This window comes from Dipodomys ordii, unplaced genomic scaffold (genome assembly GCF_000151885.1).
Source record: "Dipodomys ordii isolate 6190 unplaced genomic scaffold, Dord_2.0 Scaffold13, whole genome shotgun sequence".
NCBI classification, from domain to species: Eukaryota; Metazoa; Chordata; class Mammalia; order Rodentia; family Heteromyidae; genus Dipodomys; species Dipodomys ordii.
Window position 1 is genome coordinate 12601261 of NW_012267229.1, and position 13618 is coordinate 12614878.

General features: G+C 45.1%; 1 protein-coding gene across 1 annotated transcript in view; it reads left to right on the forward strand.

Moving 5' to 3' along the window:
- Csnk2a1 (casein kinase 2, alpha 1 polypeptide) overlaps positions 1-2649 on the forward strand; it is a 58994-nt gene extending 56345 nt beyond the window's left edge. The window contains exon 13 of the mRNA XM_013010885.1: positions 1318-2649. Within this exon, the coding sequence (XP_012866339.1) occupies positions 1318-1433 (116 nt within the window). The 3' untranslated portion in view covers positions 1434-2649. The remainder of the gene's footprint in view (positions 1-1317) is intronic.
- Positions 2650-13618: the final 10969 nt, after the last annotated feature.

Consider the following 13618-nt stretch of genomic DNA (forward strand, 5'->3'; position numbering starts at 1 on the left):
AAGTGGTTTTATGGCTCAAATGGTAGAACACTAGCCTTATGCAAAAAGGAGCCCAGGAACAGCACCTAGGTTGACTTCAGGCCACAGGACTAGCAAAAACAACAATAATAATCAACAAAAAGTGGGGCTAGAGATGTAGCTAAAGTTGTAGAATGCCAACCTAGCAAGCACAAAGCTTTGAATTCAAACCTGAGAACCACTGGGGGAAAAAAGCCAAAACACAATTTTAGCATACAGATGAGAAGAGCTCCTTTTCTTGCTTACGGTGATTTACTAGTTTTAACTGCTCTTGGCTGTCAAAACAAAATGGCATATAAGCACATGCACTGTATCTAAAGTCCTGTGCTGTGCAATGTGGTAGTGACTAGCTACATGTGGCTATTTAATAGAAATTAAGTAAAACTAAAAGGTTGAACCTTCTAACTTCAACCTTCTGAGAGCCAGCCTGTTGCACTTAGCTCGTTGCCACCTTTTTTCCTCTTTGTTTGGATTCAGAGAAATTTATTGGTTTCATTGGATTGTATGTGTGTGTGTGTGTGTGTGTGCGCGTGCGTGCGTGCATGCATGTGTATGTGTACGTTCGTGTGTGTGTGTGTTCAGTCAGCTTGCACATACATTTATTTATTCCTGATAATGGGCTTTCCATAGGGAAAACACTTAAATACCTCACTTGCTATAGCAACATTTCAAGTGCTCTATAGCCACACGTTGCTGCCTTTGGGGCACCATAGGAAAGCACAGAGTGCTAGCCAAAGGTTCTATAGGACTACTCCCCTAGACAGCCTTAGGATGGAATCCAAGTATAGTTGCCAGTTGCTGGCTCTGTGTCCTAAACAAACTGCTAAATTCACTAAGCTTAGATTTCTCTACCCATCTGTGAAATTCACTAGACTTGCCATTTTAACTTGATTTTGTGAGACTTACACTTGAAGTATGTTTAAGAATCTTGCCAAGCCGGGTGCTGGTGGCTCACGCCTGTAATCTTAGCTACTCAGGAGGCTGAGATCTGAGGATCGCGGTTCAAAGCCAGCCCGGGCAGGAAGACTGTGAGACTCCTATCTCCAATAAACCACCAGAAAACCAGAAGTGGCACTGTAGCTCAAGTGGTAGAGCGCTCGCCTTGAGCTGAAGAGCTGAGGGACAGTGCCCAGGCCCAGAGTTCAAGCCCCACGACCGACCAAAAAAAAAAAAAGAATCTTGCCAAGAGGAAGCCTTCAATAAAGCATTTTTATAGTGTTACTTTGAGAAACGTCCTAGGGAAAAATCTAAGGTTACCATCGTGGTATCTTTAGCTCACTGTCAGCTGTTTTCTTTCAGGGATTTCTTCAGTGCCAACCCCTTCACCCCTTGGACCTCTGGCAGGCTCACCAGTGATTGCTGCTGCCAACCCCCTTGGGATGCCCGTTCCAGCTGCTGCAGGCGCTCAGCAGTAATGGCCCAGTCTGTCTCCAGTTGCCTGAGCAGAGGTGGGGAAGTCCACTCTCTCCTTGATGCAGTCTGCGCCTGGCGGGGAGGGGTGAAACACTTCAGAAGCACCGTGTCTGAACCGTTGCTTGTGGATTTATAGTAGTTCAGTCATAAAAATATATATATAATAGGCTGATTTTTTCTTTTTCTTTTTTTTTTAACTTGAACTTTTCATAACTCAGGGGATTCCCTGAAAAATTACCTGCAGGTGGAATATTTCACGGACAATTTTTTTTCTCCCCTTCCAAATTCAGTTCTCATCACTAAAGAACAAAGATAAACCAGCCTCAATCCCAGCTGCTGCATTTGGGTGGAAATTTCTTCCCATTCCCACCATTGCTCCCCCACCATCCTACACTTTGGGGGTGTGTATCTTGTGCTCTTCTCCAGAGATGATAAAAATGTAGCTTCTCAAGGGAGGTGGGAAGAAGGAGGCAGAAAAGACCCAGTTGATCTGTAAGAGCAGGGTACTGCTAGTCGCCTCACTTGACTTCAGGAGTGCTTCAGTGTAATTGGCCTGGTTACTCTAGTAAAATGTCAAGATGTTGAAGATATACCCAAAGTGCAGACAGATCCTAAAAACTTACGTTCAGTACGAATCATGTTTTATTGACCTAGTCCTAAGCCCAGCTCACAATTTTAGTTTAGTTTAGTTCCAAATTGTGCTACCTTCCCTCCAGGCTCCCATTTTGGTCTTTTCCCTGTTCATCTCCCACCATAGTGTGTTCCATAGCTGATAGGAGAGGGAAGGGAAGTATCTTTTGACTTGGCCATTTTAAAGTCAGTTAGTTACTGAGTATAACATTGCTTTTTACAAAAGAAACATTGTCTCTATATAGGTTTCATGCTACCAACTCTTAAGAGCTGATGGGAGATGTGGCCACACTGGGTTTCATTTTAAGCTTTCTACCTTCTCTTGCTCCTGCCTTCTTCCCTCACATGCCATCCAATGAGCATGCCTGCTCCTTCACCTGGTAAATGTATCTGAGAGGCGGGAGCAGAGCCACTGTCTCCAGTGAAATGGAAATGGTAGACCTGTAATTGTGGGAAACTATCAACTCTCTTGTTACAACCCTGCCACCCCTTGCTGTGTGTATATATATAATACTTTGTCCTTCATATGTGAAAGATCCAGTGTTGGAATTCTTTGGTGTAAATAAACGTTTGGTTTTATTTATCAAGGTTAGATTTAAGTTCCCTGTGTAAAGGTCTTGCTGGGTGGGTGTCTCACATTCAAATCTGAGGGGCCTACAGCCCTGTACCATGGAGGCTTCCCAAGGCCCCAATTTTTATACACCCCTCATTTGACCATGGTACCAGGCAGGGCAGAGAGGCCTTAAAAAAAGCACCACAAGCCAAAGCGTCTCTGGGGATTAAGGATCCTTTGCCATAAACTCATTTTGTGTCTCAGCAGTGCAGGGATTGGGGAATGGGAAAAGTCGCCAGTTTTTGTGTTTGTGTGTATGTATAAAGTGGACTTTCCACTGGAATCCAACCACCTAAGTTTATCAGGTGCTTCACTGAGGAAGCCTAGTTTTTTAAGCACAATAGTAAAACCATCAGCTCTGTATTTTCTCCTGTTACTTCATTACAGTAGCTGCTTGTGGGGACTAGGAAAAAATTCTTCCAACATATTTTAAGGCCTGAAATCTTAGTTCCCCATTCTCCTACCTTTATAGATTGACCAGCCTTTCTCACCTGGCATCATAAGTAAAGGATTGTTTGGGAAGTTGAATTAAATGAACTCATCTAACTTTGTAGCCCACCTTGGCTGACAGAATCTAATGGTAGACTCTGGAGGAAGCTCAGGTCTCCTTTTATATAAGGCTTCTCATGCACAGGGAGAGCTGACTGGAAAGCATGCTGCAAGTGGCCATTTAGCAGTGACTACTTACTGGACTTGGCCCTCATGTCCTAGAATGCCGCGCACACGTGCTCGTGCAGGTTTAGTTACCATATGGGATTTGTGTAGAAGCTAAAAGCACCAATGTGCCAGCAATGCAGTTTGTAATTGCATTTGCACCAGGGTGTCATTTTAACCAGACTCTTAGGACTGATGAATTATTTCTTTTTAGGTGGAGAGAAAGGTTGTAAATTAAGACCCACTCTTAACAGCTCAGAAATGTAGGTGTGGAGCAGGGGTGGAAAGCTGCAGATAGCCAGGCCTCCTCGCACCCCTCAGACTGGCAAGGGCTGAAGGAGAATGCAGAGGACTCTGAAGTGCCACCCAAGAGCCTTTCAAAATAAACAAGTTTCAAATGCTACTTAAGGAGTCACTGCAGGAGCATGGAGACCCATTGGGTGGGGAGGGAGGGGGCAAGGGTTTACAGAGTAACAACTTGTGTGTTGTTGTAAATTACCTCATCTGTATACCTTGTATTGGACACTTTCTCGGCACTACCTGTGTCTGCATTGCCTAAATGGCAGGAAATAGATGCCAATGGAAAACAGCGGTCTTGGCAGTTACTCTGAAAGGTTTTTAAACTATTTTTTAACTTTGTTTGAAGTGCCCCCCCTTTTTTTTTTAAGTTTAAACTCAGAAGTCCCTCCTTGATTTATTGGTTGTAATTGTATTGTAATTGGTATAACTAAAACATAAGTGTGCTGGGAAGAAGTTGTGCCATGAAGGTCTATAATTTTTTTTTAAATAAAAGCATTTAAATAAATGAAATGTCCCTGTAGCCTGAGCAATTCTGCTTCTCCAACCGACAGTGTGTGTGGTAAATGGCTTCATTTTCATGTGATTTAATCGGGTTTCTGGAGGTGCCAGGGGGGATGAATTGAGTTCCCTGAGGAGCTCTGAGGTCTGGGAATTTTGACATAGAGGCGTAGTATAGCTTCACAGAGATTATCTGGAGAGCATTAGAACCTTGCCCTTGACTTTGTAGTGGTGATATTAACAACATACAGGCCAGATGGATCAATAGACAGTTGAGCCCAAGGTCTTGCACTTGCAAGTGGCACTCTGCCACTTGAGCCATGCCTCCATCCCTTTTTATTTTAATTTTCAAATATAATCTTAATGCTTTTTGCCTGGGCTGGTCTTTGGACCAAGATCCTCTTACCCATGCCACCCAAGAAAGCAGGATTATAATCATGCACTGCTGTGCCTAGCTAAGAAAATAACATGCCCCTAGTGAAATTAAAGATGCTAAAGGCTTAGTGAGTGATGATTCTGGCCAGTTTAGCAAAGTTAAATGCTGAAATGTGTTTTCTATCACCTGTGTGTAATAGGACATATGTGTCTCAGGACCTGAGCACTGTCCCTGAGCTTCTTTTAAGACTAGTACTCTACCACTTGAGCCACAGCTCCACTCGGGCTTTTTGGTAGTTTAGTGAAGATGAGAGTCACAGACTTTACTGCCCAAGCTGGCTTCAAACCACAATCCTTGTATATCAGATTCCTGAGTAGCTAGGATTATGGGCATGAGCCACTGGCACCTGGCACCAGATATTTAGGCTCTTCAAGTAAATCTAGACATACAGCAGGTGTCACTGCACATTCTGGGGTTCCATCATATGTAAACAGTTACTGGGCTACTTGTCTGGATTTAGAGTTTCTTCCATTGACAAGTAAGTACTTGGTGGACTTTATAAACCTTTGATATGGTAGGTTTAACCACTTCAGAGAAACAGTTTTAAGGAACTGTGAATGCTGAGCCAGAGCACTCTGGCTGCATTACTTTTGGATTATTTACTAAGTCTTTGTGCAATTTCACAAATGGCTGGTGCCTATAATCCTGACTACTCAGGAGGCTGAGATTGAGGATTTAGTTTAAAGCCAGTCTGTGCAAAAAAGACCGTGAAAGTATTTCTAATCAAGAAGCCTAAGTAGAGGTATGGTTCAAGTGATAGAGTGCCAGTTTAAGAATATAAATGGAGCTCCCAGTTTTCCCTTTTTCCATGCATATATCCTCTTCCTCACCACCCAAAAGGTGGTGAAAATTTGGGATAAAAAATAGTTTTATGGCCACGTACTGGTGGCTCATGCCTGTACTCACGCCTGTAATCCTAGCTACTCAGGAGGCTGAGATCTGAGGATCACACTTCAAAGCCAGCCCTGGCAGGAATGTTCATGAAACTCTTATCTCCAATTAACCACCAGAAAACTGGAAGTTGCACTGTGGCTCAAGTGGTAGAGTGCTTGCCTTGAGCTAAAGAGCTCAGGGACAGCGCCCAGGCCCAGAGTTCAAGCCCCAGGACCAACAACAACAAAAAAAGTTTTATGCATTAGCTTTTGGGATTAGATGAAACATGTATACAAATGTGTATAAGATGGCAGGGTTGGAATTGGATGTTCATTTCTACTTTGAACTGTGTAGTTGTACAGATTGTGATGGCACACCTATAAGGATTCTGTGGACTTGGGACTTTGGAAAATTCCTGACAGCTTACTAGCAGATGGCAGTGCCATCCTTGTTAGAAGAAAAGTTTGTGTATTAAGCATTCCATGTTTTTACCAGATGAAAATCAGGTTTCTATCTGTACAAAGGCTAGCATTGTCCTGTTTCCATTGTCTCCCATTCTCTCCCTATATGATTAGATAGATAGGTAGACAGACAGACAGACATGCAGGTAGGTAGATAGAAGCTGGGGCTTGAACTGTGAGCATGAGTGCTGTTCCTGAGCTTTTTTGCTCAAGGATAGCACAGGACCACTTGACCCTCAGCCCCACTTCCGGCTTTTTCTACTTACTGGTGCTGAGGAATAGAACCGAGGGCCTCAAGATGCAAGGCAAGCACTCTACCACTGAGCCACCTTTCCAGCCCCGGAAGGAAGTTTCCACAGACTTTGTGGACCTGGATTTGAATGACAGTCCTCAGATCTCAGCCTCCAGAGTAGCTAGGATTATAGACATGAGCTACCAGTGCTTAGCTTGGGATGCTGCCTTAATTCTCTGAATTCTTAATTTCCCTACTCAGAGCTAAATATTTTTTCTCTGTAGCAAATTACAAACTGAATTTGTCTCTGGCTATAGCATTTGGGATCCTTATGGATCACAGTAGAAGAGTCTCTCCCCAGGTACCTCCAGAGGGGGACAAGACAGCAGTCCATCTCTGGGACAAGTTCCTGGAAGGGACTGAGTACTTCTGAGTTGGCAGTACTCTTGCCTCACCTGACAGTTGTCCTGGCTTCTCTAACGAGAGGAGGGAAAAGGCAACAGCAAGTGGTGTGTGGCTTCTGCATCCCACCCTGGGATTCAGAACCTCAGGGAGGCTATTGCTTCTGTGTTGTGAACTTAGAAAGAGGCCTAAGTCCCCTCATACACTTGTATGCCCATTGTGTTCTCTCCTCTTTGGGAGTTTGTCAGGACTTCACCCTCTCAGCTGGTCTTTAAGGGTGAGGTGTACCTCATTACCCCTGCTTAGTGTGTGTGAGGTTCTGGGTTTAATAGCCAACATCATAAAAATAAGTTTGTTAGTAAAGTTGTACATTTCTACCTAATGTAGTAGACTAATTTGTGTACATACTCCTTTCTTGCTCCACCTATATTTGGGTACTGACCAAAAGAATAAACTATGTGTGTAAGTGCATGTGCATGCTATGCTCATATACATACAAGGGCTTGGGGCTTGAACTTAGGGCATGGGTACTGTCCCTGAGCTTTCTTTTTGCTCAAGGGTAGCACACAGCTCCACTTGAGCTTTTTTTTTTTTTTTTTTTCGGTCGTGGGGCTTGAACTCTGGGCCTGGGCGCTGTCCCTCAGCTCTTCAGCTCAAGGTGAGTGCTCTACCACTTGAGCTACAGCGCCACTTCCGGTTTTCTGGTGGTTTATTGGAGATAGGAGTCTCATGGTCTCTCCTGCCCGGGCTGGCTTTGAACCGAGATCCTCAGATCTTAGCCTCCTGAATAGCTAGGATTACAGGTGTGAGCCACCAGCGCCCGGCCACTTGAGCTTTTTGATGTTTAATGGAAGGTGAGTCTCATGGGCTTTCCTACTCAGGCAAACTGCTATCCTCAAATCTCAGCCTCCTTTGTAGCTAGGATTACAAGTGTGAGTCACCTCCCTCCCCCCCCCAGCTCATAAGTTGTTTTTATTTTTTTTTGGGTCCGGTCGTGGGTCCTGAACTCTGGGCCTGGGCACTGTCCCTCAGCTCTTCAGCTCAAGACTAGCACTCTACCAGTTGAGCCACAGCGCCACTTCTGGCTTTTTTCTTTTTTCCGGCTTTTTTCTTTTTTGCTTATGTGGTGCTGAGGAATCGAACCCAGGGCCTCAGGCATGCAAGGCAAGCACTGTACCACTGAGCCACCTTCCCAGCCCCTCATAAGTTGTTTTAAATAGCCCATTTCAAAGAAAGTAATAGAAATTCCCAGGTGGCAGAAAGAATCCATTCTGAAGGTGAGTACTGAAGTCATTAGTGATTGCCAAGTACACTGCCTTCCCTCCCCCACAAGGGAGATGGCTCAGGGCCTTTTGAGGGAAATTGTTCTCAGGTACAGAGCTGCCTCCTGGGAAGCAAAACTAGAACAAACAACACATTAGGTGCAGTTGCCACAAGGATATTAGGGTTACCGGCAGGTATTGCACAGAGCCCTTGCAGAATGGTGAATGGTTCAGAAAGCTTTCATCAAGGAGAAGCTGCCTGGAAGAGCCACACCCAGGACTCTAGAGTGAAGTACTGACTTCTGCTCTCTGAGCTGTGTTTACATAGCTGTAGCTGTACTTTCAGGAATCCCTGACCAACCTAGCCAGTCATAATATATAAGCTCTTTCTCTTGCCCTTCCTCCCATTTTACTCTTGAGATTTCTAGGTCACCTATACACTAGACTAAACTGGTTTAGCCGTGCACCTGTGCCTAAGGTCAGGGGTCAGCCCAGTTGGCCAGCTCTGTGTGGATTAGACTCACAGTTGCTCTGTATGGTTTCTGAGTTCCATGCTGGCAGAATAGCCAAATGAAATACACAAGCACATATCAAGTCTCTGCTTGTCACATCTGTATCATCTTATTGAACAGAGCTAATCCCATGGCCAAGCCTCAGTCCAACAGGTTTTTGTTTTTTTTTCTGCCAGTTTCTTGTTTTTGTTTTTGGGTTTTTTTGGCCAATCATGGTGCTTGAACTCAGGGCCTGGTCACTGTCCCCAAGCTTCTTTTGCTCAAGCTAGTACTCTACCACTTGAGCCACAGAGCCATTTCCAGCTTTTTCTGTTTATGTAGTACTAAGGAATCGAACCCAGGGCTTCATGCACACTAGGCAAGCACTCTACCACTAAGCCACATTCCCAGTCCTCTGCAAGTACTTTAGATTTTCAGTTGAATGTGTTGTGGAACCCATAGTTATTTATAGGGAAACTTTTTTTTTTTTTTTGGTCAGTCATGAGGCTTGAACTCTGGGCTTGGGCACTGTCCCTGAGCTTTTCAGCTCAAGGTGAACACTCTACCACTTGAGCCACATTGCCACTTCAATTCTCTGGTGGTTAATTGGAGATAAGCGTTTCATGGACTTTCCTGCCCAGGCTGGCTTTGAACCATGATCCTCAGATCTCAGCCTCCTGAGTAGCTAGGATTACAGGTGTGAGCCACCTGCGCCCAGCAGGGAAACAGTTTTATATGTGTACTTATTGGGAAGAATTGTTTCCAAGCAAAAGAAATCTAGTCAGGATCTGAGGCTCTTCAGCTAGTAGTGTTGTATTTTTTTAATTTCTAGCCTGTAACTAATTGTCACATGACATGTTTTGTTGAATAAATTAAAGTTTCTAAAAGAAATTAGCTGAGCACTGGTGACTCACACCTGTAATCCTAGCTACTCAGGAAGCGGAGATCTGAGGATCACAGTTGAAAGTCAACTGGGGCAGCAAAGTCCATGAGACTCTTATTTATAATTGACCACCAGAAAACTGTAAGTGAAGCTGTGGCTCAAAGTGGTAGATCACTAGCTCTGGGACAGTACCCAGGCCCTGAGTTCAAGCCACAACTGACCGCCCACTCCTCCCCACCCCCGCCCAAGGAAAAAAAAAAGGAAGAAGCAGCAGCAAACTAAATTCACAAATGGTATCTTGTCTTGGCCTTTTGGCTAAAGATCAAGGTTTAAAAAAAAAAAAAAAGAAGGAATTATTAACTCCAAAAGGAAGGGAGAAGTGAATAGATTTACAGAATTAGGTTGGAAACAATAGTACTGTAGCAAAAATTAGAATAATATTTTACAGCTATCATGAAGTGGGTCAATTAACCAGCAAGAAGCTACGAATAAAGCCTTGGCTCAAGTGGTAGAGCACCTGCCTTGGGTGAAAAAACCAAGTGAGAGCATAAAGCACTAAGTTGGATCCCCGGTACTTGGCATTTGTGCACGTGCATGTACACACACATGATCCAGGCACAGGCAACTCATGCCTGTAATCCTAGCTGCTCAGAAGGCTGAGATCTGAGGATTGCAGTTCAAAGCCCAGGCAGGAAAATCGGTGAGACTCCAATTAACCAAAAAGCCAGAAAGTGGAGCTGTGGCTCAATTGGTAGAACACTAACCTTGAGCAAAAAAGTTCATGTCCAGTGCCCAGGCCCAAAGTTCAAGCCCCAGGATTGGCACAAAAAGAAGAAAAAGAAAAGGCTCTTCATCTTTGCCACATAGCATAAACTAATCACAAAGGTGAAATGCTGTACACAGTACATACAGGTGTGTCCAGTGTATGCCGTAAATGGAGATCTTAGAGATCACCTTAGAATTATGCCTGATCTCTCTCTAAGCTGATATCTTTCCATTCCCATTCTTTGTCTCTCCTAACACACCTTCCTTTCCCTCCTTTCTTCCCTCTATCTCTGAGTGGTACTAAGGATGAGGCTTGCATATACTACATACACACTCTATCCTGAGCTATACACCTAGTTTTCTACACTTGGTCTCATGAATCTTTTGTCTTCCTCTGGCTTTATAGTTACCTAGTTAACTTACCTCACCTATAGGAATATGAGACCCACCTCAGTCTGGCATGGCTCTGGTCTTCCCATTAGCATTGTGTAGCAAGTGGAAGTGACTCTCATTGGAAGTTGGGACCAGCCAGGTACTGATGGCCCACACGTGTAACCATAACTACTCTGGAGGCTGAGATCTGAGAATTGTGGCTTGAAGCCAGTCCAGGTAGGAAAGTCCATGAGATTCTTACCTACAATTAACCACCAAAAAAAACAGAAATGGAGCTGTGGCTCAAAGTACTAGCCTTGAGCAGAAAAGCTCAAGGACAGTTCCAGGCCCTGAGTTCAATCCCCAGGACCAACAACAAAACCAAAGTTGGAACTAATTAGTGATCTAAAATTCAACACTACAGCACATTTAACCCTGCTGGCTCTATCTAGTCTAAACCTGAATATGGTTTACGAGTCCCTGCCTGTACGTGCTTACCTGTCTTCACCTCATGCCAAAGTTCATTTTCCTTTCTACTGTGCCATCTGCTTTCTAGACTTTGCTTTCTCTTAGCTCCACAGCCAAGCTATGTTCTTGCTTACATCCATTTACCATCCCCATCCCCTCCCTTTAAAATGCCACTACCCCCAGGAAACTCCTCCATCACTCCACTCCATCCAGCTCCAGTGTGCGGTTTGTTGCCCTCTTTGGCTGTGACCCTAGGGCTTCCACCTTCCGTAAAACTTGCCACTTCTATAAATGGAAAGCCACTCTCCCCTGCCAATCTGGGCTGTAGTCAAGAGCATCCTGCTAGTTCCAGCCTAGTCTGGGTATAGGGTGACATAATGAATATTTATTGAGCAGACAAATGAGTTGGGTGATGTCCATGGTTGTGCTTTGAGATCTTCAAGATATTTGTGTTTCTGAGTCCTATGGCAGAGAGTCCTGAATCCTGGGGGGCTCTGGCTCTCCCTTAGCTTTTGTTGGTCCGGGAAGTTGGTTTATGTATAGCAAATTCTTGCTTGATATTTTTCAAGGAGAGATGAATGGAAATTATGAGATATAATAAGTATTTGAGGTCATGCTGTCATATGCAGATCCAACAGTGCTGGAGTGCTGTGCTGTCCAGAAGGTGGTGTGCTAACCCAGGACAGGAATTGAGTGTTTCTATCAAACACCTTTTTTCATTCGTGTGTACATGTGTGGGTGCTTGAACTCAAGGTTCTATTCTTTAGCTAATTCACTCAAGGCTGACTCTCTACCAGTTTAGCCACAGCTTCAGTTCTGTTTTTCTGTTTGTTTTTTGATAGATAACCAGAGATAAAAATCTCACCATTTGGGGCTGGGAAGGTGGCTCAGTGGTAGAGCGCTTGCCTTGCATGCATGAGGCCCTGGGTTCGATTCCTCAGTACCACATAAGCAAAAAGAAAAAAAAAACTCATCATTTTTCCTGCCCTAACTAGCTCCCAGCCATGATTCCCAGCTCTCAGCCTCCTGAGTAACTAGGATTACATATGTGAGCCACCAGTGCCATGGCATGGATCTGTCTTTTTTCATTTGCTCATGGGCCTTGAACTCAGCCTAGGTGCTATCCCCGAGCTCTTTTTGCTTAAGGCTAGCACTCTACCACTTTGAGCCACAGCACCACTTTTTTTTTGGGGGGGTGGGGGGTCTGGTCATGGGGCCTGAACTCTGGGCCTGGGCGCTGTCCCTCAGCTCTTCAGCTCAAGGCTAGCGCTCTACCACTTGAGCCACAGCGCCACTTCTGGCTTTTTTCTTTTTGCTTATGTGGTGCTGAGGAATCGAACCCAGGGCCTCATGCATGCAAGGCAAGTGCTCTACCACTGAGCCACTTTCCAAGCCCCCACAGCACCATTTTCTATTTTCTGGTGGTTGAGATAAATCTCATGGCCTTTCCTGCCCAGGCTGGCTTTGAACTGCAATCCTCACATCTCAGCCTCCTGAGTAGCTAGGATTAGAAGCATGAGCCATTGCTGTCTGGCTCCTTTGTTCTCTCTCCATCCCATTTATTTATTTATTCATTCATTGGCTAGTTTGTCTTGTGTTGGTCCTGAGCTTTAATTCAAGGCCTTGGGCGCTGTCCCTTAGCTTTTTTGGTCAAGGCTGGTGCACTCTACCACTTGAACCATACCTCCACTTCCACTTTTTGGTTGTTAATTGGAGATGAGATTCTTAGGGACTTTCCTGCCTGGATTGACTTCAAATCCTAGATCTCAGCCTCCTAAGTAACTAGCATGATAAATGTGAGCCACTGGTGCCTGGTTACTGATGCCTGGTTAAATATTAAAAGACAAAGTAACTTCTGCTCACGGAAGCTCTGTGTGTGTGTGTGTGTGTGTGTGTGTGTGTGTGTGTGTGTGTGTGTGTGTGTGTGTGTGTGTGTGTCTTTTCCTAGAGATCTCTTTTAAAAAGAAAGGAGCCTGGAGTAGACAGGATGTACTGCCTGCAGTTGTGAGTTGGGCAGGAGATGCCAGAAGGAAAGACTCTTATGGTAGGGTTAAAGAAGGGGCTTGCCACGCTTCTAAAGCTTTGAGAACATCTGCCTGGGCCCTTTCATTGGAGACCTAGGTGGTGAGGCACAAAAATATCTGAGAACTGACTGAACTGAAAGGAATGTCCGTGGAGATGAGACTCTGGTCCTGATGAGACAGATGCCATTTTGGATGACAGTCTGCTTGCTGTGAATCTCCTAAGTGGATGGGGCTCCTGGCTCCTAGCAGTGTAAGCTGACGCAGGAAGGCCAAGGTCTTGCTGAATTCTGAAGCAGGTAAGTCTGGCAGGAGCTCAAAGGGCGGGGGGGGGGGGGGGGGAGAGGATTAAATAACCCTGGGTAAGCAGAAATGAGAGCCCATTACTGTTGAATACAGCAGTTGCCACAAGCTCAACAACCATGAGTTCAGCACTTTCACTCTCATTGCGACTATTTTACAGAGAGTAAAAGTAACGCAATGACAAAATCTAGTCCCTGGTGGTTTTGAGGAGAGGAACAGACAGAATGGTGGAAGGGGTGAGATGGACTGGAATACACTGTACACGTGTAGAAATGTAACGGTGGAATCTTCCCCTGTACACCTGATGTAAGCTAACTACAAACAAAACACAAGCTGTCCTCAACACAGGAGACTGCCGCCCTCTGCGGTTCGGAGGGAACTACACGCACAAAGCCACGTCCTGCGCTTCTCCCGCCCACACAGGCCTCCTGCGCGCATGCCCGGGCCCCGCCCCGTGGAGGCTCACGTGTCTGTGGGGGCGTGGCCTCGCGCGCGCCTGCGCATCGCGGGCCCTCGGAGCCCA